The sequence below is a fragment of the Mixophyes fleayi genome, chromosome 4 (genome assembly GCF_038048845.1).
Source record: "Mixophyes fleayi isolate aMixFle1 chromosome 4, aMixFle1.hap1, whole genome shotgun sequence".
NCBI lineage: Eukaryota > Metazoa > Chordata > Amphibia > Anura > Limnodynastidae > Mixophyes > Mixophyes fleayi.
In genome coordinates, this window is record NC_134405.1 from 199,157,858 (window position 1) to 199,184,149 (window position 26,292).

General features: G+C 39.4%; 1 protein-coding gene across 1 annotated transcript in view; it reads left to right on the forward strand.

Annotated features, from left to right (window-relative positions):
* The window catches only part of SLC16A7 (solute carrier family 16 member 7), a 75,388-nt gene extending 51,393 nt beyond the window's left edge, over positions 1-23,995 (forward strand). The window contains exons 4-6 of the mRNA XM_075209099.1: positions 13,138-13,281; positions 14,426-15,229; positions 21,197-23,995. Coding sequence (XP_075065200.1) covers positions 13,138-13,281; positions 14,426-15,229; positions 21,197-21,450 — 1,202 coding nt within the window. The 3' untranslated portion in view covers positions 21,451-23,995. The remainder of the gene's footprint in view (positions 1-13,137; positions 13,282-14,425; positions 15,230-21,196) is intronic.
* Positions 23,996-26,292: the final 2,297 nt, after the last annotated feature.

Sequence of the window (26,292 nt, forward strand, 5' to 3'; positions counted from 1 at the left end):
TAGGGGGTGCTGGGAGAGGGGGTGAGAGAGCCAAGGGGGAATGGGGTGCTGGGAGAGGGGTGAGAGAGCCAAAGGGGAATGGGGTGCAGGGAGAAGGAGTGAGAGAACCAAAGGGGAAGGGGGTGCTGGGATTGGGGGTGAGAGAACCAAAGGGGGAAGAGGGTGCTGGGAGAGGGGGTGAGAGAGCCAAGGGGGAAGGGGGTGCTGGGAGAGGGGTGAGAGAGCCAAAGGGGAATGGGGTGCTGGGAGAAGGGGTGAGAGAACCAAAGGGGAAGGGGGTGCTGGGAGAGGGGGTGAGAGTACCAAAGTGGGAACGGGGTGAGAGAGCCAAGGGGGAATGGGGGTGCTGGAGAGGGGTGAGAGAACCAAAGGGGGAATGGGGTGCTGGGAGAAGGGGTGAGAGAACCAAAGGGGAAGGGGGTGCTGGGAGAGGGGGTGAGAGAACCAAAGGGGGAAGGGGGTGCTGGGAGAGGGTGTGAGAGAGCCAGGGGGAAGGGGGTGCTGGGAGAGGGGGTGAGAGAGCCAAAGGGGAAGGGGGTGCTGGGAGAGGGGTGAGAGAGCCAAGGGGGAATGGGGTGCTAGGAGAGGGGTGAGAGAGCCAAAGGGGGTGCTGGGAGAGGAGGTGAGAGAGCCAGAAGGAAAAGGGGGTGCTCGGAGAGGGGTGAGAGAGCCAAGGGGGAATGGGGTGCTGGGAGAGGGGTGAGAGAGCTAAAGGGGAATGGGGTGCTGGGAGAGGGGGTGAGAGAACCAAAGGGGAAGGGGGTGCTGGGAGAGGGGGTGAGATAACCAAAGGGGGAAGGGGGTGCTGGGAGAGGGGGTGAGAGAGCCAGGGGGAAGGGGGTGCTGGGAGAGGAGGTGAGAGAGCCAAAGGGGAAGGGGGTACAGGGGGTTAAGTGAGAGGGACAAAGGAGATGATGGTGCAGGGGCATAGGTAAAATAATGTGTAAAGGGAGAGACATCTTAAGAATGTTCCCGACTGCCTGTGTGAGCTGACAGCTGCAGATCCCTCATCGCCCAGCGCGCCCAGTAGGAGAACAGAACACAGAATGCCATTAAAGGTAAGTTCATATATTTTCTTGTGTGCAATGTGTTTTTAACCATCCTTTCTTGAACTGGGGGCACTACTGTATATCCAATGACATTTAAAACACTATGTATTGTTCATTATTGCGCTGTAATGTTTTTTGCATATTTATCTGTACATAGATTTTTAATTAAGAGGAAAAACGCTGCTTGTCATAAATTGTATCTGTGATTGTGTCAATATATCTATTTTTGTTTGCATTGTAAATGGTGTATTAAGCTTCTCCTGGGACTCCCACTCTCAGTATCTGATATGCTGTACCAATTTGTATATGTGAATGAGTTTTTGTCTGGGCACTACTAATGATTTGGGGGCACTACTATGGCATAATGTTATTTGGGGGAACTATTGTGGCATTATATGATTTGGGGGCCCTACTATGCCATAATATGATTTGTGGGCTCTACTGCATGGCCAAATATGAATTGAGGGTAATACTATGTGGCATAATATGACCTTGGGACACTATGATGTGGCATAATATGAACTGGCCGCACTACGGTGTGGCATCATATGAACTTCTGCCAAAGGCAAGTCTGTCATTGTTGAATATGATGGGAGCCCAAAGAAGTTGCTGTATTGGGGCCCAAACTTCCTCTTGTCGGCCCTGCCTGTGAGTCAAGGGGGTAGGCGTCTCTAGGTAAATAATCTAACTGTTTCCTATCTAATCAAACTCATGGATCACATCCAATTATCTCTCACCCACCTCCTTTATCCCGCTTAATTTATATACTGTGTTATTTAAAATGAATAGAAAAGATGCATATCCAGTTACTGTAGTAAAAAAAATATTTTTCTCTGACATTTTGCTGTAGATGGAAATACTTTTAATGCTTTTAGTGTGGGTGCAAATGATCATTCAATAGCTATGTTTTTTTTTATATATATATGTCAGAGGTCAGGGGCGCACAGAGGATTTTTAAGGGGGGGATTCCCCTCCACCCCCCAAAAAAAAAGCGAGAAAGCTGCCGCACGTGTGCCCGCGCATGCGCAGCAGCTCCGTTTCGGCAGCACTGTACTATACAGCAGCCGCGGCGCTGTCAAAGAAGCGTCCGCATTGGTTTCCTACAGTGGCGCCTGTATAATTGGTGGTATTGCTGTAGTATAGGGTGGTGTGGTGGTGGCAATGTTGTAGTGTGTTTGGGGCTTAGTATTGTTAATAAGTAGGAGAGAGTATTGCTGTAATGTGGAGGGTCATGCTGGTTGCTGTAATGTGGGATGTGATACCGGATGCTGTAATGTGGGAGGTGATGCCGGATGCTGTAATGTGGGGGGGTGATGCTGAATGCTGTAATGTGGGGGGTGATGCTGGATGCTGTAATGTGGAGGGTCATGCTGGATGCTGTAATGTGGGGGGGGATGCCGGTTGCTGTAATGTGGGATGTGATACCGGATGCTGTAATGTGGGGGGTGATGCCGGTTGCTGTAATGTGGGGGGGTGATGCTGGATGCTGTAATGTGGAGGGTGATGCTGAATGCTGTAATGTGGGGGGGGTGATGCTGGATGCTGTAATGTGGGGGGTCATGCTGGATGCTGTAATGTGGGGGGTGATGCCGGTTGCTGTAATGTGGGGGGTGATGCCGGTTGCTGTAATGTGGGGGGTGATGCCGCTTGCTGTAATGTGGGGGGTGATGCCGGATGCTGTAATGTGCGGGGGTGATGCCGGGTGCTGTAATTTGGGGGGTGATGCCGGTTGCTGTAATGTGGGATGTGATACCGGATGCTGTAATGTGGGAGGTGATGCCGGATGCTGTAATGTGGGATGTGATACCGGATGCTGTAATGTGGGAGGTGATGCCGGATGCTGTAATGTGGGATGTGATACCGGATGCTGTAATGTGGGGGGGTGATGCTGAATGCTGTAATGTGGGGGGGGGGGGTGATGCTGGATGCTGTAATGTGGAGAGTCATGCTGGATGCTGTAATGTGGGGGGTGATGCCGGTGGCTGTAATGTGGGGGGTGATGCCGGTTGCTGTAATGTGGGGGGTGATGCCGGTTGCTGTAATGTGGGGGGTGATGCCGGTTGCTGTAATGTGGGGGGTGATGCCGGTTGCTGTAATGTGGGGGGTGGTTGATGTAGTATGAGTGTGTGTGGGGTTATTTATTGCTGTAATTTGGGTACTAATGTATTGTCATGGTATTTATTGATGTAATTGGGGTGCTAACAATGTAATGTTGAGGGTCATTAGAAGAAATAAATACCCCCCTCACACACACTCATACTATATCATATTGTACAGCACCAGCATCAGTGTGCAACAATATAGTGCATGGAGCCCACAACACGTGGGCCTGTGTGCTTTAAATGCCAGGGCTGATTTTTAGTCCCAGTCCGGCCCTGCTCCCAACCCTCCCCCCCGTTCCCCCTCCTTAACCCGTTTTGCTTCCTCTCGTCTCTTCCCTACCCCTTCCTTCTACTATAAAAAATTAAAATAAGAGGAGACATCTTGTTGTCTTAACACAGTTGTTGGTTTTTACTTGTTGTTTGCTTTTTTCTGTGCTGTTTCCTCTTGTAACAAATAAAGTATTTAAATAAAATATATATATCATCACTCAACCAGTATTGAATGAAAGGTAGCATACTACTGTCTCTCTCTGACCAGAAACAAAACATCTGACAGGAAAATGTGATAAACTTTCAGAACTACAACATGCCTCAAAGTACTTAAATCAATCCTCAGCAATGATGATCTTTTTAAAGAACTTGAACTAGACTTACCTGAACAGCAACTTTAAAATCCAGCAAAGCAAACAGTGAGCCTTTGCCCTGAAGTGTGAAATAGCATAGAAGAAGACATGGCTCTCCTCAACAGGTCTCGGGTCACAGATTATTGATATAATAGGTCACAGATTTGGGGCAGAGCCTAATATCATACTGGGTATCCATGCTACCCGACATAAAAAAATATCCAATATCTTTGTTGTCACAGGCTTGTTTGGCAGACAACCAGTGCTTACAATTTACTGTTTGTCAAAACCACTGACTACCAGAGATGATGATGATACCTAAAGTACTTTCTGCAATAAACACAAATAAAGTCAAACGCTACAAGTCACAGCAAACTGAGAAAACCAAACTCACCCCATACAGATAAAGACTCAATGACTACAGAGCCAATTTTGTCACATAAAACTGTTCTCAAAGTTGCATTGAAATTAATGTGAAAAAAAAAAGCTATCCAAAGATAGAGATTTGTTTTAAATCATCCTCACCAATCTTCTGCATTCTTCAGTTTTGAAGTTAGTGATGCGTATATTTGCTTTACTATATAATTTAATGCCGTAAAATATTCTTTATGAGTCAAGCTATTCATAAAAAGCATCAGGGTTTGCAGTCCAAGACATTTTTATAAACATCTAACAATCAGACAGAATCCAACAGTTGTGTTAGAAATGCAGAAAATGATGAGGAGAAAAGGAAGTTTATAAAGTAATGTTAATAAAACAGTAAAAATAATAAAACTTAAATATCTTAGAAATGTCTACAGTATATATCTGAATGTCATGATAATTCCAATATAATTCCATGATATCAAGTATGTATCAAGATTTAGTGGCATCACCATAACTATCCGTCATTTTTGCGTAAAATAAAATAATAATTACATCTTAATATTTAAATCTCTAACTTTATAATGTCCTACTAAAGCCCAGTGACTCCTTATTATAGATACAAGACTAGTAGTGTATGTCAGCTCAACAGAAAAATCATAGTTTTGAAGCTACTGCAGTGCCAATTATTATTATTATTTCTTTTACCATGAACAAAGTTTTCAAACCATTTTTGTTATCTATTTTTGTATTCTTCTTTACAAATATCCACATGTTTCAGTTCATTTTATTCTTCTTAAGGTGAAAGGTAGTCTACTAAGTGCATTACTAATGTATCTGAAACATCCGTAGTGTTATTCTCTGCTGTGGTTAAACAGTATTTTCCACCTCTTTCTTTTTCCAGTAAAGAGCTCAATTTATCAATGTCTGCTGTGCAAAAGTGTTACAAATTTGCCTTGTGAATCACTTCATTAGCATGCTGACAGAACTGTTTCCAGAGTTTATAAACTTCCAAAGCATGCAAGGCAAAATCAACTTAAACCCATCAGTCATGACCAACAGAATTCCAAATAAAATAAGTGCCTTAAAACGTTTCACTACTGGTATAGAAGGTGTATATTTGTTTTGCAATAAAGTCCAAGTAGATTACTTCCATAATTGGGCCTCATCAACAATGTGCATTTTGATATATTACAAAACATAATCAGATAATCTTATTATGTACTTTGTCAGTTTGATGACTTTTAAACACTTATTTCATTGTTAAATATTACATGATCATGGTTATTTATTTGTATTTTTCCTATATTAGGCTGGAGATTTCATCCCATTCATCTCAATTGATGTATGCACATATTTAGTCTATCACTGGATCTTTATCCCTAAAATCTTCTACATAATGACCCTCTCGCTTTATCCATTTATGACTGCTTTATATTATGAACAAATCCACATGTCTTGCTTTGGCTCTCACTGCTGATTTTGTTATTGTTTTTGAACTGTTAACGGTACCTGTTATGCTTTCTTTTCTAATAAGTTTTATAAATATTAATGTCTAGTTAAAAGCCTGTCAAAATTATAGCAAAAAGTAAGAGTAAGATCATGTTGGACCCTTTTGTGGTAACGGATAAATTGTGCACATCATTTATCCCACAAATGTGGAGTCAACTACCGGCACCAAAAAATAAAAAGGAACAACACAATTCCTATTTGACAAATATTTCTTTATATACTACATTTTTTGTGTAAAACTTCTCAGAGTCTTTTACCAATTTCCCCTGTTCCATGCCACCAATAAGTTTGATTTTCACATTGGCAAATTGCCATACTCTGCTGTCCTTTCATTAAGTACTCAATAACAGAGGGAGACCTTATTGTACCCAATTTGACTTTACCCGTGTGGCAGCATTGATTGAATAGTTTGTCAGATGGCTGCACAGGCGAAAATGCTTAATGTGGCAAAAGCATTAATATTTGTTTCATCAAAGTTACTGATATCAAGAATGGCGTGGCTGACCTTGTAAGCATTGTCGTGATATTACCTCTGTCCTGTTCGCTCTTCGATTGTTTTCTCTGTCACTGTAAATTTGCTGAGGAGTCATATTTTCATGGCGATGGCGATTGCGCTCGCATTCTCTTTGGTCATCAGTCATAGTCATAGTTTGTCGTCGGGTTTTATCCACCCTTCGTCTTTTTGCTCCCACAGCAAAGATTTGCCTTTTAGATGGCATTGCAGTTACACTTTGTTGCTTAAATTAATTACTATATTCCTAAGAATTTAACAGGGGTATATTTACTAACCTGCGGGTTTGAAAAAGTGAAGCTGTTGCCTATAGCAACCAATCAGATTGTAGCTGTCATTTTGTAGAATGTACTAAATATGTGCTAGAATCTGATTGGTTGCTATAAGCAACATCTCCACTTTTTCAAACCCGCAGATTAGTAAATATCCCCCTAAGTGCAAATCAAACGAATGGATAGAAAATTGAGTCAATTTTGAATAGAAAATGTTGTGACAAATGGTAACTGCCACACAAAAAACCTAAATAACTGAAACAAAATAAGCCGAAGAAATGAGCAAAATCTAGTCAGTAGGAATAGTCAAGTACACCAAAGAGTCATTTGCAAACATTTTACCAAATGTGTTTGTGTGTCCTCTGTGTCTATTTATAAATGTGAGGAGCAGTGTTAACCATATATATATATATATATATATATATATATATATATATATATATAGATATATCTACTAGCTTGATGAAGGATGTGGCGATGAAGATGAAGGATGAGGTGATGGAGAAAAATGATGAGGTGGTGACATGTGGACAAAACCACGTTAAAAAAGGGTGCTTGCATCGGGAAGTAACGCTCTTCCCCTGAGGAGGCCTGGGCTAGGCCCAAATGCATGACAAGAACCTTTTTAACACCTTAAGTAGCTTGATTTGACTAGAATGCATGAGTATCATGCACGGGTTAACTTGTCTACTATATAAATGCCTAGTGGCGTGTGTGGGTAAAAAAAACCCAAGCTGCAGCACCACCTGCTGGGCAGAGTTATACACTGACCTATATATTTCTTGAAGGAGAAGTGACAGTTGGTAGTGGTTGGTGGTTGCCAGGGGTGACAGTGGGGAGTTTTTAACACCTTAAGTAGCTTGATGAAGGATGTGGCGATGAAGATGAAGGATGAGGTGATGGAGAAAAATGATGAGGTGGTGACATGGGGACAAAACCACGTTAAAAAAGGGCGCTTGCGTCGGGAAGTAACGCTCTTCCCCTGAGGAGGCCTGGGCTAGGCCCAAATGCATGACAAGAACCTATTTGTAGCTTGATTTGACTAGAATGCATGAGTATCATGCACGGGTTAACTTATATACATATAGATATAGATTTATATATGACTTCCTCCACTTTAAATTCATCCTTTCATCCTACAGCTCTGCCTTCTCACTCGCTAAACAATCTTTCTTTAAATCCCTCATCTCTTCCCAGTCCTCTAACCCCCGCCACCTCTTCGCCACCTTCAACACTCTCCTGGCCCCCTCCCCTCCCCCCTCTCCCTCCTCCCTGACTGCCTCCGATTTCGCCTCCTTCTTCTCCTCTAAAATCGAGGCCATCTGACTTGAAATCTCCTCCTCTACTCTCTCTTCCACCCCTCCCACTCTTCCGTCCTCCCCCCCCAACCACCTTCCCCTCCACTCCTTCCGTCCCACCACCGGCGAGGAAGTCTACTCTCTCATTTCATCCTCCCCCCCACTACCTGTCCCCTGGATCCCATCCCCTCCCACCTTCTTCGCTCCCTTTCCCCCACCACCTGCTCCCACCTCGCTCACCTCTTTAATCTCTCCCTCTCCACTGGCATCTTCCCCTCCTCCTTCAAACATGCTCTCGTATCCACCATTCTTAAGAAACCTAATCTCGACCCCACTTCTCTCTCAAACTATCGCCCCATATCTCTTCTCCCTTTTGCCTCCAAAATTCTCGAGAGGCTCGTCTGCAGCCGTCTCACCTCCTACCTTTCTGAATTCTCCCTCCTTGATTCTCTCCAGTCTGGTTTCCGCCCCCTCCACTCCACTGAAACTGCCCTGGCTAAAGTCACCAATGACCTCCTTTCTGCTAAAGCCAGGGGCCACTTCTCCCTTTTCATCCTCCTTGACCTCTCTGCAGCCTTTGACACCGTTGAACACCCCCTCCTCCTTCACAACCTCCAGTCTTTCGGCCTCTCCGGCCCAGTCCTGTCCTGGTTCACCTCTTACCTTACTCACCGATCCTTCTCTGTCACCACCTCTGGGTCTCTCTCCCCCCGTCCACCCTTCCAGTCGGGGTCCCTCAGGGCTCTGTTCTGGGACCCTTACTCTTCTCTCTATACACCTCCTCCCTGGGTGAACTCATCAGCTCCTTTGGTTTCAGCTACCACCTTAACGCTGACGACACTCAACTATACCTCTCCTCTCCTGATCTCTCTCCCTCCCTCCTCTCTAGGGTGTCCACCTGCCTCTCTGCCATCTCCTCCTGGATGTCCTTTCGATTCCTCAAACTTAACCTTGCCAAAACTGAGCTCATAGTTTTTCCTCCCTCTCATACCTCATCCCCTTCTGACCTCTCCATTACTGTCGACAACACCTCTATCTCCCCTGTCCCCCAAATTCGCTGCCTTGGTGTCATCCTTGACTCCTCTCTCTCCTTTGGCCCCCACATCCTCTCTCTTGCTAAATCCTGCCGCTTCCAGCTGTGTAACATCGCTCGCATCCGGCCCTTCCTCTCCCAAGATGCCACCAAATGCCTTCTCCACTCTCTGATCATCTCCCGCCTGGACTACTGCAACCTCCTCCTCACTGGCCTCCCCCACTCTCATCTCGATCCCCTTCGATCTGTTCTTAACGCTGTCGCTAGGTTTATTTTCCTTTCTCGCCGCTCCTCTTCTGTCTCACCCCTCTACCTAGCCCTTCACTGGCTTCCTTTCCCCTTCAGAATCCTCTTTAAGCTCCTCACCTACAAGGCCCTCACCAACTCCACTGCGCCCTACATCTCCACCCTCTTCTCTATTCATGCTCCATCCCGCCCTCTCCGTTCTGCCTCTGACCGTCGCCTCTCTTCCCCCCTTATAACCTCCCACGCGCGTATCCAAGACTTCGCCTGCGCTGCCCCCCTCCACTGGATGGAACAAGCTCCCTCCCTCCATCAGAACTTCCCCTAATCTGTCCAGTTTCAACTGGGCCCTAAAAACCCACCTTTTTCTTAAAGCCTTTCTGTCTCCCACTTAACTTCCTACCTTATCTTCTGCCTCCGTCCCCCTACTCTCCCTCTCTCCCCTGCGTCTCTCTGTCTGTCCACCCCTCCCCTTAGATTGTACGCTCCTCTGAGCAGGGCCATCTCTCCTCCTGTTTCCACCACTTCTAACTCTGCTCTCCAGCTACTTAGCCCTCCTCCTCGAGGCTCCACTCCACGTCCACTCTCGCTCCCTCCTCCCCCCTGGTGGTCTCCCTGTCTTCCGCTCCCTCCTTCTTGGGCCCCGTCATTTGCGGATCCTACCTCCCCCTTCCCCGCCCTCTCTAGCTGTGCATTGAGCTTACTGAGTTGCTGTGCTTACTGTTTACTGTACTGTGCTGTCTCCCATTGTATTGTAATTTGTTTGTCTCTGTACGGCGCTGCGGACGCCTTGTGGCGCCTTATAAATAAAAATTAATAATAATAATAATAATATATATATATATATATATATATATATACAAACATCAATATATATATTTAGAGAGATGGGAACTTCCTGGTAGTATACATTTAAGATGTGTTTAGTTAAAGACAAGGATCTATTGCATTTGCATAATCTACTTGATTGGCCATGTGCATGTAATAATTAGGTTTAACCCATATATATAACTTTAAATTTTGTTGGGGAGGTTTGAATCAGTAAAGAAAAAATAATATAAATGCAATTCGAGATCAATCAGATCACAAATACAGGACAGAAACAGTGCCATTTTAACAGCATTATAGGCTCCCGGGCAGGGGTTGGCTGGCAGACTTTAGCCCGGGGAGCAAGCACACAGCACTGACCCATAAGCGTGGCCCATCCTTGAAGGGTGGTTTTCGGTACAATATATATTTAGCAATATAAAAAGAGGTTATTTTAGTGTTGCTTAACCCAGCAATACTTTATTATAAATGATAAATCTTAAATAATGAAAACAAATAATACAACAAAATACAAAGATCACTTTATATTACATTTTATTTTATATGTTCCTTCTTCCTACGGCAGTTTATTTATTTATTTATTTTTTTTACACAAACCTGGCTGATTATAATGGGTATAAATCATATACCAATAGATTATATAATAATGTTCTATTACAGTACTGTACATGGGGGCTGATTTATCAAAATGCAAAAAGCCCTTTTGCTTTAAAATCCTGGGGGTATATTTACTAAACTGCAGGTTTAAAATAGTGGAGATATTGCCTTTAGCAACCAATCAGATTTTAGCTTTCATTTTACAGAATGTACTAAATAAATTATAACAAGTATCTGATTGGTTGCAATAAGCGACATCTCCACTTTTTCAAACTCGCAGTTTAGTAAATATACCCACTGATGTTTTTGTCAGCAAAAGGGCTTGTTTTTTTTGCTTAGCACTATATACTAATAGGGTTATTATTTGTTTTAGGGTTAACCTAAAACAAATAATATGAGGGGGTGCTACTGGGAGGAGGAGCAGAGCACTAGTTGTCAATCTGACACCCTGGCCCAGAGCTGGATTAAGGCTCTGGGGGGCCTGGAGTACTTTAGCCAAGAGGGCTCTGTATGATGTAACATGTTTATCATTTTAGACAAATACACAGGCAATACTGTGTGCACTACTGTTAGGTGCACGCAGCTCTGCCTTCACGGGTAGTACAGTGTGAAGCAAGACATACCTCCCAACTGTCCTTCCAGTCAGACCAAATCCTGACTAATTGAGAGTCACCCAATTTCCGGATTGCCCCACCAGATTCAGGATAGTTGGCAGCCTGTCTTGCTGTCTCCTGTTTTTGTCACTTTCACCACTCGTGGATGCTGGTGTCTTTAGATTAGTTGCTGCTTGTCTAGATCCTGGAATGTTGGGGGACCTAATGGAAAAAAATAGGTACATGAAATTTAACAAACTCCAACCTGCCCCAATGTTAACTCAAAATAGCACCCACATTTTATAATTAGGCCTCCCTCCAGCCACAACATTAAAATAATAGTATTTACATTTGATAAATCGATCTATTTCCCTCCAACTAGCCCCAACATTAAATTAATAGCATACACATTTAATAAATAGACCTATTTCCCTCACTCCAAACAGCAATAATTTAAATAGCATTTACGTTTAATAAATATCGCCATTTCCCGCAACAATCCTGTGCATTAAATAATTCATATTCACATTTAATTAATAGACCTCAATTCATAGACCCCACTATTAAATTAAATTGCCCCACCATCACTCCACAAATAAAATAGCACCCAATAATTAGCCCCCACCTGCACTCCTCGATTAAATTAATAGCCTACCTCCCACATTATATTAAGACCCCTCTCCCTCACACACACACACACACACACTATATTTATATACTGGCCCCTTCTCACACACACATGTATTCATATAGTGGCCCCTCCTCACACACACTACATTCATATACTGACCCCTTCTCACACACACACACACATACATTCATATACTAGCCCCTTAACATACACACATTAATTTAACGTACTGACACAAACACACACTATATTAATATACTACTACTCCCCACCCCGGTACTCACCTGGTTCATCAGCGCGTGCTGTGCAGTTCTTCATTTCTTCGCACATGGGATGGCACCTATCACGTGGTACGCATCTCATGTGGCACTAATAGAGGTCAAATAGTTGACGGGAGGGAGTTCCGTGCCGCGGCCATTGGAGAAGGTGGCTGACCCAGGGGAGGGGCCACCACTAAGTACAGACCACAGGGACCGTCCCGAAATCATCTTTTTGGCCCACTCCGGGGGGGCATGTGCCCCGCTGCCCAGCCCGCCCCTGCTCCCTGGAGCACTGCCTACACAACCATTCAAAGTAATAAAAATGTACAACAACAAAATCAGTAAAAATATGCTGTGCAGCAGAGATCGCATGTACAGATAACAGCCGATACTGAGGTGATTAGTTCACCTAAACGTTTTAATTATAGGGTTTAAAGGTCTAAGAGGGTTTGAAGGTTTTGAAGAAATCTCCCGGAATAATATATTGAAAAGAGATTACGATAATCCATTATGCTCACACAGGTTTTCATTTATGTTTTTACCCAAGGATCTGACAAAGTGTAGGCACCAAACTGTTATTATTTTCCTCTGAGTCTACATAAAGAACATGGGCAACTATTCTTTTCAAAGAAAAATGTTGTCCGGCGCTCAGAAACAAACAGAATTTAAAAATCACTGTGTCAGCATAAACATAAAGGAGAATTTTGTGCACAATATAGCTATATTGGGGTTAAGCTCACCTGCCGGACGTCAAGGCATCTCCTGTAGGTGAGTGCCTAAGCTAGTGATACAAATTTACATTCAGGGTGTTCCATTTAAAACCTTCCCCTGAACCTCCATCTTATAAAGCCTGCAGCACCTGTAGGGAGTGGTCAACTCCCAAAAAACTAGAAAATAGTGAAAGGAAAAAAGGGCGCTTCTTTAAATTAATGAAATGTGTACAAGTGTATAAAATCATTTGAAACGGCAGCCAAGGACAACTATTCTTTTAAACCATTTTCAAATGATCACAAATTCTAAATTCTAAAAGGTTGTGTAAACATTTATTATGAAATGTTGTTATAAATTATTAATGTCAAAGTACAGGGTCATTTAATTCTAAAGTATTAATGTGCAATAACCCAGCAAATAGTTTTAGTTTTGGAATAATAAAACTTTACAAAAAAATCTCACTTTGAATGCAATACATTAATGCAAACACTGCTTTATTATTTTACTATAGGTCCAATAAGCAGTATCCTGGTAAACAAGTATGGCAGTCGTCCAGTTGTATTAGCAGGAGGATTGCTATGCTCCTTGGGAATGATTTCTGCTTCCTTCTGCAACAGTGTCCTTGAGCTTTATATATGCATTGGTGTTGTTGGTGGTGAGTAACAAGAATAGTAATCCATGTGTTAACTGTCTTATTTATCAGCTACTGGGAAAGGACATTATATAGAAAAGAATGTTTTCATTCTGCATTTTACATGCCTTCAATAACGATGTAAATATTTATTGTTTGTACATTCTTTGTCCTAAATTAAGCATTAATTCCAATTTAGCTAATTACCTTACTGAGCTATGTGAAAACATACCACTCAGCTGTCCCCATTGTTAAATGACAGCACCAATTCATTCCTCCTGTTGCCTTTATTTGCCTTCCTGTATTGTTTATTAAGCTTGCAAATTGAATATAGTCATACCCAAAACTATGTTATTATTAGTTTTAAGAAGCATTGTTTATGTCATTTTTATCCAGGACTTTATCTATATGGGTACAACATTTTTTTATTCTTTAATGTAAAATTTGGTTTTTTTTCCCTCCACCCCTTCATGACATTGCCCGTAATGGTTATTCAAGAAAAACAAAAAACAAGTGTATAATTACCTATCCAAAGATCTATCTATCTAGAATACACGGATCTATAGAATGGGATAGATAAGTGCTAATTAAAAAAAATATTATGGAGGGTCATAAAAGGTGACGGATTAAAGTACTTAACAGGAAAACCACTTTAAGGGGCATATTCAATTGTTGGCGAAAACGCCCAAAATCTCGTTATTACGGTAGTTTTCTCGCTGGATTTCAGCTCGCAACTCCCTGAGCGGAAGTCCAGCTTAGTATTACCGTAATAACGGTAATTGTTTTAACGCCGCGGAGATTCGGAACAATTGAATATGTCCCTAAGTGTTCATCTTTGGGCATTTCAAATAATGGTGGTTATATGTGAAACTGAAATACTTTTAAAGATCAGTAAAAACATTTGACATATTACCAACCATAATAACCAAAATGCACATTATAGGCAGATACAAATTTAATGTAGTGTAATTTAGAATACAAATATACATATGATTAGATGGCCATAAGGAGGTTGCTATCTCAGTGCAGCTATGTCCCATCTCCATTCTCCAGACAAGGGATTAATGCTTGAGCTTTGTGCAATTTGTTTTTTTCTTATAGCTTGATGTTGATTAGTGTTTCCTAATAATCCATTATGATTGACCAGGTTTTTATTTTTTCCATGTAGGTTTCGGATTAGCATTTAATCTTCAGCCCTCTTTAACAATTATTGGAAAGTATTTCTTTAAAAAACGCCCTATTGCAAATGGACTGGCTATGGCAGGAAGCCCAGTGTTTTTGAGCACATTAGCTCCTCTTAATCAGTTTCTCTTCAATAAATTTGGATGGAGAGGGAGTTTTTTAGTTTTAGGAGGGATTCTATTAAACTGCTGTGTGGCTGGAAGTCTCATGAGACCAGTTGGACCTAGACCTGTTAAAAAAGACGTGGAGAAGGTGCAACAAAAAGCTGTTGACAACCAGAACACGAAGAAGACAGCATGCCAGAATATTAACAAATATTTAGATTTATCACTTTTTAAACATAGGGGGTTTCTTATTTATTTATCTGGGAATGTCATCATGTTCCTAGGATTCTTTGCTCCAATTGTTTTCCTGGCACCCTATGCTAAGCATATGGGAATTGATCAGTATTCATCTGCATTTCTACTATCTATACTAGCTTTTGTAGACATGTTTGCAAGACCCACCATGGGAATAGTTGCAAACTCTAAATACGTTCGTCCAAAGATACAATATTTTTTTTGTTTTGCCATTATGTATAATGGTATTTGCCATGTTTTGTGCCCTTTTGCTAATGACTACACTGGACTAGTGATATACTCAGTATTTTTTGGCTTTGCCTTTGGTATGGTAAGCAGTGTTTTGTTTGAAACACTGATGGACCTTGTAGGAGCAGCAAGATTCTCTAGCGCCGTTGGACTTGTGACCATTGTGGAATGTATCCCGGTTCTGCTTGGGCCTCCTTTGGGAGGTAAGAATATTTTAACTTTTTGTCATTTTTCATGTACATAGGGTATATATCATACCAGTGGTCGAAATGAAAATTTAGAAGTGGCGGTATGGAAAATGTAAGCAAATGGAATTTGACTGTGTTACAATTAAAGCTGTAGGATAAGTGGCGGTGTGGCATACCATCACCGTCAGGCACGGGCTGGCATATTTGAGCCCGGGGGGCGCACAGGCGGCCGCATCACATGACACGCGATGCGGCCGCGTCATTGGACGTGCCCGCATTGCATGTCATGTGATGCGGCCGCCTGTGCGCTGACGCGCCGTATCCCTGTCATGAGATGCAGCCGCTGGGCAAAATCAGGAGATTTTGCATCCGAGGAGCGGCCGGCCCTAACAGCGCTGAAACTGAGCGGCCCGAAGTCCCTCTGTCCCCCGGGCCAGCCCGCCCCTGATCACCGTATACCAAAAGAAAAGATAGTCCGGCACTCTGAAACAAACGATAAATCACAAGGTGGCAAAATATACATAAGTGGGATAATGTCCTGCACAATATAGCTATATTGGGATGAGCTCACCTTAGGCATGAGCTTGTTCTCTCTGAACAGGATGTCACCATGCCGCTATTCTGCGCTTTGCATATATGCAGCCCTGGACGGAGGGGTGTAAAAAAATAGGGTATTAAAGGGGAATATTTTCATGAATAGGGGGATATTATGAAGAAGGGTGGACATTATTGCAGCTTCTTAATGGTCCCCCCACTCACTTCACAGGGTCACACAGACCTGGATTTCACCAGGGCTGAGATGCTAATCATGAAGTTCCAGGAAAAGAAATTGCATGGAGCAGCCCTTGGGGCTCTGGAGAGGGGAAGGAGATTATTAGCTCCAGATGGTATTGCAGCTTTAAATAATAAAGTAGTTTTAGGTTAGCAGCATTATATAGGATCTGTAACGTATACATACATCTGCAAACATACATTCCTTCACATATGCATATATACAGTCAAACCATATTTATGCATATACATGAAATACATACATAAAAGCTGGGTTTATTTTGAGGGGGCTCGTGTCGAGAGACAAGTACAAAATAACAGTGGACAAAGTAGTCTGGCATACGTTGATATGCCATACACTTCTCATACTGCTTTCATTGTAATACTGTCAAATTATATTCACTAACATTGTGGTCCTGAAAAGTAAATTTAAAACAATCAGAAGTAAAATGCAGGTATTGATAAGATATTATTATTATTATTAATATTATTAATCTTTGTCTATAAGTATAATATACATATATAATATAAATGTAAATACAAGAACCTCACACTCCGTCATAGGTGAGGAGTTTGTATTAATTATATAATACAATTTAGCAATGGAAAATCTAGACATGATTTTGTAGGGCTTTTTCAATGTTTATGGGATAGTCCTAGTTTTTGTTACTTAAAGCCATTAAATTGAATTGTTTATGTAAGCAAGATTCAAGCTATGTGCTGATGTACCTGTGTAAATTGGAAATTTGTTCTAACAATTGTTTTGCTTTATTTAGAATTTAAATAGAGGGTCATTTCACAAGAATATATCAGTTTTTGTTTCAAAATAGAGCAGGAGATTTAGAGGTGGAAACCACAAATGTCAATGACAGCAGCCTTCTCTGTATGAGATGAATGCATTATAAATAGTGAAAAATTATATGACAAATTCATAAAATAAAAAGCACAATAGGTAATTAAAAATATATTTAAGAGTTTAGTTATCCTTTAAGAAATTCTGTAATTTTGTTTAAATATTATGTATGTGATCTAACTGATTGAATTGACAAGGGATAAACAAATAATTTTATATTACCCATAAATTATTATAGTTTTACATTAACCAAATTTAACTTTTGCTTGAAATAGCTTACTTATTTCTATTGTAGCAATACATTTGTTGTACATTGTATTTATGTTTAGTTTTAAGGTAAACGCTTCAAAAGTTCTCATCATAGATTTAAATTTTCTTTTGTATTGCTGGATGTATTATCTGCTCCTATCACACTAGTGTGGAATTTATAATTTACAGGTTATCAATTTCTTTATTAAAGTGTTTAATAATTCTTTCTCATAGATGACTTCCTTTAAAGACAACATAGTATCATTCATGTAAACTTTGTATATGAACTATTCTCAGAGTTATATAGAGGCATTAAATCCAAGTTCTTACATGAATTTGAACTATTATATAAGCCTGTCTACTGAAGGACATAACATGATTAACTTTAAAATCCTGATACCCTAGAGAACATTCTGTTGAAAGAAATTAAACTCTCATCAAATGAAAATCTGTTGCAAGATTTATGTGTTTAAGATCAAGGATATTTTGCATAAGATATTAGCTAGACATATGCAAAGAGTAAGCATTTTATAGAATTTACATTAATCAAGTACAGCAAAAACTATAATATTTATATAGTGCCAACATATTACATAGTATTGTCCAATCAAAACATTTTCTCATAATACTGCGTACCTACCCCAGTTGAAGTTTCAATCTAATATCCCTAATACAGGCCCACAATCACATACACTAATACCAATTTATTTAGGAGCCAATTAACCTACCAGTATGTCTTTGCATAGTTGGAGAAAAGCAGAGTACTCCTGAGAAATCCATACAAACACAGGGAGAATATTCAAAATCCACACAGATAGCACCATGGTCAGAATCTAATTCACGGCCCCAGTATCTTGAGGTTACAATACTAACCACTATGTAATTGTGCCACTGAAGAATGAATTAAATATAATAAATATTGGGAGTCATTTATAACCAGAAAGTGACAGGTGCAAATTATCTAACTTACCACACTTATAACTAATTGCATGTCTTTTGTCATGGCCAAAAAAAAATCTTTGAGTGTTTGCCGAAAAAGTTTTATGCACTTGTTAGGGTAGATTTAATAAAAATTGCGTTTGGTAGAGTTTAAAAAACTGCCAGACATCACCAGTGGTTTATTGCTCCAAACCACTACATGTACTATAGGGGGCATTTAATTATTTTAGAGTGCACACATGTAGCACTACATATTACCCCCCATAATGTAATAATAAAATAATATTGTTGTCGTAATATAATTAAAAATAAAAATGTGCTTCCAGATGTTAATTCTAAATTAATTTAGCACCTTAATGAATAAATGATGTTTTGCCCCATAATTCATAAGTCAATAACAGCATGCAGATTAAGCAATCTCGACTCTCACAACCACCTCTTGTTTTGGCTGTTTTGCTGGTGGTTTTTCCAGCAGTTTGTCGAACAGCAGCTTAAATCTGTTTGTATTTTGATCATGTTACAAATCGGGATGGAGATTGTTAAACCGGCGTTTTGGCTCTAAATTAAAAATATATGTAGAAAACTGTCGGTTTCATCAAACTGCCCTTTAGTAAATCTAGTTTATTATGTTTCATGATTTGTGTAACCCTCTCTGTGCAGAGTTTAAAGTTAAAAAGGTCTGGTCAAGGCATTTCTTATCTACTTATGACATTTCATCCCACTTGTACATTTAGGGGCCGATTCAATTTGGCCACGTTAATCTAGGAATAACGCAGTGCTAATAGTATTACCGTTAATACGGTAATTATAACCAGGATTTTTGCTTGTGGCCCCAAGGGCTGCAAGCAAAAAAATTTGTTAAAATGACCTAATGGTAATACTACAAACTATCATCATCATAAATAGTCTAAAACTGAAATTAACCTCAGCACCCATGACCAAACCACTAATTGTAGCACATGTTGTGTGTAATATATTAGTGTAAGGTAACATAGTTTTACTAACCTATTTACTTGTACTGTTGAGCAAAACTTCTGTCTGTTTTACAACCTGTTGGCAATCATTATTTGTGAAATATATCATTCCTGTTAACATTTAATCCCAAGGTGTAATACTTGATTTAATAGGTATTGTACTTTTTATTCTGTTTATATTTTTCTTGTGCCTTAGCTGTGCAAAGCAGAAATTATTTTTTACATAGCATTCAGAAGGAAAAGCTGTCTGAAGGGCACATATTACCTTATTTAGTATTGTGTATGAACAATGACAATGTTATGGCTTACAACCATTATAAACTGCCCTACAGAAATCTGTGGCTGGGCCACTAGCTGTAAATGTAAAACATTCCCCACAGTCTGGACAGTTGGCCTTTTATAAGCGAGTATGAGAATGTTCATATCTGGCTTGCCTGTTTATACATGTATCCACAAGTGATTTATTGATGCTTTATGTTTTTTGGGTAATTGATCACATTCTCACAATTTAGAAATATACACTATTGTCAATAGTATTGCAGTTCCAAGCAGACACAAGCATGACCTGATTGCAAGTTCACTAAAAACTCAGTGTGTGCTGGGCAGAAGAGAGGAACAGTCTGACTGCTAATGGGGCCCCTCTTTAAATGGATAGCTATTAGGGCAAAAGCTGCTGAAACTATTTTGATTTCCCCTGTGATAAGTTGCTGCTGGTTGTAGCTGTGCTGCTAGTAACTGCTGCTTCTGTTATGCATTGAAAAACCATTTTCTCATTTAGCAAAGCACTTAGCACTTAGCTTTTATAAAGCACTTAGCAAATCCATTTCTCCCCTCATCTCTTTGAAGGGTTAATCTGGCTGATTTAAGCACTGAGAATATACTGAATATTTGCTACAAGTCCCTGTACTCTCAGTACTGCAGTCACAGGCAGGGTTTCAGCACCAGGAAAAGGGGTTACTGAAATACAATATTTATCAGTAACTGTGTAGCTGTCACAAAGAAAAGCTACACAATCAAGCAAGTTCAAAGTCTACAGGCTACAATGTACCCTCTGCAGGAACATAAGATGAGGGGGATGTACAGGGTGACTCACATTCATTCTCTCCTACAGAACACCCAGGAGCTGTTTGAGGAGTGACTATTGCAGAGCGATCTTCAAGTGTGTGTAGGGTGACAAGTGGACTGTGTGTGGGGTGACCAACAAGTTGTTTGTGTCTATACACTTGTAGCACCATACCTCCCATTGGTCCCAATTTTTAAGGGATATCCTGATTCACAGAACATAAAAGGGGTGGGGCTTAACAGGAATTTTGTTGGAGTTAACTCAATTTTGTCCATGTGCGGGCGGAGTTTGGATGGAACATGGGCGGAGCTTATTTTGTTCCACTTTGTGATTCTAAATGTTGGGAGTTATGCAGCACGGCATGAATCACAACAGAGTAATGCATTCCTATAGCTGTTTTTTAAGAACAATAGATCACAAAGGTCCTTGCCTGAAGTACTTTACATTGAAATTCACCAGCAGCAGTAGCCTGCGGAGGTGGAAGCAGAAAGAGGTGAAAAGCCTCTTTCCTATTTATCCACTGGCAGTCTGAACAGTAGAATTCAATGGTTAACACCATCAACAGATAAGTGTTAATTGTATTGCTGTATTATTACAACGGCCTGCACATTGGTTCTAATAACAAATGTTTAGGTAAATGAAAGATCTATTATACATTACTGATATGACAGAGCAAAGCAGATGTAAAACAATAATATTGCTTTGTTTTATGCATATTCCTTGTCCATACATGTCTCTGTCACCAAGTAGCACCATAGAGGATCCAATTTTCATGATTTTAAAACTAAATAAATAATGTAGACTGTTCAACTTTAGTAATTTTGAATGTACCTAGTACATGTACATGAGTATGTACTGTTTAAGCTAAAGTGATCTTCTGCTTCCCAATTGTGGCACTGGTGCAGTTGATATCGGAACATTTACATGTACATTACAGAGTTATGGATGGCTAATATTTCACCACTGATAAGGGTGTTAATGAGGGAATGTTGGAGAATGTTTTGACATCAAGACTTTTTAAGTGCTGAAATGTACAGATTATCTTCAGAAATCTTAACCAAAATGCAAAAATACATAAGTGTCAGTAGATTTCATGGATATTTAACTAAAAATATGTATTCCATATCTTTCAGGTTGGCTGGTGGACATAACCGGAAATTATAAATACATGTACTTTGTATGCGGCGTGATCGTGATCATTGCAAGTATATGGTTATTTATTGGAAATGCCATCAATTACAGACTACTGGCAAAGGAGAAGTTGGCAAATGAAAGAAAAAATGCAGCGGAAGAGGCTGAAGCTTTGAACAACCCAGAACCCATTGACATTGTCAAAAAGCAATTGAATGCAGAGTCCAAATCAAAAGAAAGGGAAACTAGTATATAAAATGAACTTGTATTGATATGATTTATTTTTGTAAACATTACAACACAGGAAAGTATTATGTAGAACACTATGCTGATTAATAGTACAGTGAGTTTTAACAAGTAAATATTGATGCAGGTTAAATCACATATCATCTACTGCAAATATATCTAACACATTTTAGGGAAACTCATTTGCATTTAGTAAGAGTCAAATTCACTTTCTACATATTTAGAAAGCTAAGAAATATCACTGTGAACAATGTTTTATGTAATATTGTTATGGTATCGAAAGTGTACTGTCTGACATTTCACAGGACAAAATCAAAGGGTTTTTAATTAACAGCAGCTTGCAAATATTATTTGTTCTACGAAATTGCAAAACTGCAATTTAAATAATAACATACTGATAATTTAACTTTATTTTGTATTCTGTTATAGGTAAATGGTTTTCATATTTTAAATATTTAGATAATCTATGATCTACCTTACATTTCTCAGTGAGAAAATCATGCTCACAAATAAAACAAAGATTATTGTCGCAAACAGATGAATATTAATGTTTAGTGTTTGAAGCCACCACAGTTTCTATATATACAGCTTCAATATTCAAATATTTATATCAGCTATTCTCTAAAGAATGCAACACTATACAAAGTTGTGAGGAACAAAATGTGATATAATTAGTAAGTGTAATAATTATACCAGTTTTCTGCAGTAATACTAAAATAATATTAATTGAGGTCTGCATAGAAATTTCTCCATCCTGACAGATTTATTTCAGCATTTATTTTTTTAATTTTTGTTGTTTATGTTTGTTTTTTAAATATATATAGGTGTTAACAAAAATATGGGAGAGACTACATATTTCTTTAAGATAATTTGGAAAATTCACGTATATTCTCTATGTTTTCAGCTTCATATAATATAATAATATATATCGTAAGCAACTAGGTATTTTCATTTATTTTCTGTAGTATTCATGTGCAGAGGATATTCTAGCCAAACTAAGGGCCTGAATCATTAAGGATAGCAAAGCAAAAAAAAAAAAGGAGTATGTTTGATCCTGGGCAAACCATGTTACAATGCAAGGGGTGCAAATTAGTTTGTTATTTGGCACATAACTTAAATATTGCCTGTTTTTTCATGTAGCACATAAAAAACTTTATAGCTTTATTTTTATACTGAAATTTAGATTTAATCTAGGTCATGCTCTACCCAAGCTATAAATCTGTCCACACATTTTAAATTTACCTCCTCCTCCAATGCAATATGGTTTTTGCCTAAGTGCAAAATTAATACTTTTTTTCTTTGCTCTCCTTAATGACTCAGGCCCTAAATGTTCAGTGATGAATCCCATTTATATCTTTATACTGATGCACATAAAATAAAATATACACTATGTCATGAACGGACATTTACAACTGCTACAGTATAGATTCTTGTGTTATCGATTTGCCTGAATATAGATTTTTATAGCAAGGGTTTTATACTAGTTACCAATGGTATAACCACCATTCAATCTTGCTTGCAAAATGTTTCAATTTTAAATAAATAACTGCTTACTAGTGTATAAATACTATATTACATATAGTCTTAAATTGTTCAGGCTTTGCAATGTTTAGTAAAGCAAAGCTTAGTTATACTGGTATGTGTCCTTCGCTTATCACTCCACTTATTCTAAAAATTTAAAAACATTTATTATGAAATATTTGTAAGTGCAATACTGCACCTTTAACAAATGTGCCTCTAGAAAATGAACTAATTAAATCTTGGCTCTGATAAACCTTCCAGGAATAATGCAGGCAATAAAGTAACAAATAGAATACATTTATTGTCTTTTTCAGGAAGTCAAGTGTGTAGAAATGACACACATATTTTTTAAATCATTGTTTATCAGGATATAAGTAAACATCATTTTAAATAACATTGGAAAAGCAGTATAAAGAAAAATATTACCAATATGTTACTAACTTTACTTTACCGGCACCACCGGTGTCTAGTAGTGTGGTAGGAAGATGACCACTCATATAGGCCAATAGCAGTCATTTTCTGACTGCATTTACCAATGCGATTTTTATTATGCTGATAAAATCAGGACAGATATAACATATCAAGTATATAACAAAAGCATGGGTTGTGAATAAACATGCAAGTCCTTCACGACTTATATATACACAACTGTATATATTAAGGCTGCACATATACTGTTGACCGTTGTGCAAGTTCATGGTCCAAATGTCATCCTGTGTTTATGATTATTGCTGTTTTAAAGTTATAATTCAAAGGTGCATATCTTGGAAAATTTGAAAAATCACATCCTAATATCACTATTGGCATGTCCTTTTCAATATTGTTAACATTTTCATTTGTTTCACAATATATTGTCCATCTTTGTTTCATAGACTCCTGAAATGTGCACTTTGCAGAGTCTATAACAATGGCACATGAGAGTCTTCTGTGTTTCAAGACTGGTTTGTCAATGACCATTATTTCATATATATATGACTAAGCTTCTATGTTTATTAAGAAAAAACAAGTTTATATAATAAAAACTTTTTTGTCTATATTACTTTTATTATTTATATGTAGAGTGAAACAGAGCCTTAGTTTGTTTGCCTTTAAAAATGGATAATCATTGTTATTGATGATTTAGAGCAATAAACCACAAGCATCTGCAAATGGACCTATAGAGTTGGGTTGGAGTATAGTGTAATAATTTCCTGTCTAATTACCACTTTATTAGAGAGTCTACATCTGATTTATCAGAGTCCTAAATGGGGACTGCTATATTCGTTATATTCCTGTGCATGACAGATTTAACAATGCACATCTATATACAGTATGGGCCTCATTTAGAGTCTGATGCAAAGTCCGTTTTAGGCGCATAGACCACAAAACCACTATCACGCATGTGCAGCAAGCACCATATCCGCCTGCATCTTGGACGCAATTTACACTTGCGACAGCTTGCGGCTTACTACGAAGGAAAGGGACGGAACGCGGAATTGTGAAGGCATGAACTTGTATAATATAGACATAGGGGTTGTAACCCCAAAGGTAAAACCTGGATGCAGACGCAACATACGTCAAAAAAGGGCTAAAACTGTGTGGCAGGAATTAGGTGGCGCAAGTAGTTAGCTAGCTGCACAAACTGCTCGCAGCTTGGTAGGGTATTATGAGTGGGATACAACTGCGGTTGCATGCCACTAGTAATACCCTACCAAGCTGCGGCACACTCACTCCTACACGTCTGAGACGCACATTGAGTCCGACTCTAAATGAGGCTCTATGTGTGGACATTCTTTTTTAGATTTTTTTTAATTATTTTTCAAAGGTTTTGGCATTGTAATAATCTTCCCACATTAATGCATTGTAAAAATGGAATTTACTAATTGTTTGCTAATTTGTGTGTTTCTTTTACTATTAAGCCACATTTGTAAATGTGGTATATGATGCAAGCACAGTTTTTCACACATCAAATGCTAAATGTAAGCAGTTTCACTCTTTTATTTTGTACTTTTTAGCTGACTCTCCAATGCTGCTGGTTGCCAGCAGTCAGGATGCCTCCAAACCTCAGGAGAAAGCCATCATTGTAGATGTAGCATGTGACATTATTCATTTTTATAAATATATCAGTTTTCAGTACTCTTCAGACACCTATATGGAGCTGGGTATGCATGGACGTCTACTTTTGAGAATAGCTTCTGTACAAATGCAGGGAAGTAGGTAAATATATGTAAGTTTCAATTTTGGAGCATTTATCTCCATTTTTCTCCATCCTCCACTTTTGAGAATTTTTCCCAATGCTTCATTAGGCTATATCCATAAGATCTTTTATGTTGCCAAATAATGTTTTTCAAAATTCTTAAAAAAAAAGCTCTCTCTTTATTTTATTCAGCATTGTTTTCTTTTTCCAAAATCTAATATATAAATGCTTAGTGGCGTCTGTCTGTCTGTGTGTGTGTGGAAAAAAAAAACCAAGTTGCAGCGCCACCTGCTGGGCAGAGTTATACACTGACCTACTAAATTCTTAGTGTGTGTGGGGAAAAAAATTCAAAAAGGGCTGAAATTTGGTAGGGCTCAAACTCATTTTCGTGAGGTAATTTTACCTCATGAACACACATGTGTAGAGGCGTGCGTTAGTGTGTGTGTGTGTGTGTGTGTGTGTGTGTGGAAAAAACTATTTTCTCAGAAAGGGCTCATCCAATTGACCTGAAATTTGGTATACTGACATTATTTGACAAAAAAATTAGAATAGTCAAGTCAGTTAACTTCCATCATCCCCCCTTCCCCCCGTGGGAGGGGTAGTAAAGGCTAAATTTACGAGTTGAGGGGTCAAACTCATTTTCGTGAGGTAATTTTACCTCATGAACACACATTAAAAAGGCTGCTTGCGTCGGGAACTAACGCTCTTCCCCTGAGGAGGCCTGGGCTAGGTCCAAATGCATGACAAGAACCTTTTTAAGACCTTAAGTAGCTTGATTTGACTAGAATGCATGAGTATCATGCACGGGTTAACTTGTCTTTTTATATGTGTTTAAGGAAGTTAATACTTTTGAAATAGGAATGCATTGTTGCATGTTGTCCTTTTGCAGGCATTGGGCCACATTTTGAGTCGGATGCAAAGTCCATTTCAGACGCACATTTCCACTGATGCGCATGCGCAGTTGGAATCAGTTTCGTCTGCTTTTCAGACGCAGTGTACACTTGCGACAGATTGCGTCTCAGTATGAGAGAAAGGGTGGAACATGGAGTTATGTAGCCGTGACCGTGAATAATTTAGATACTATTGGCGTCTACCCGCAAAAACAATCCTAGACAGATGAAGACGCATGTCAAAAAAGACTGAAAAAATGCAGCA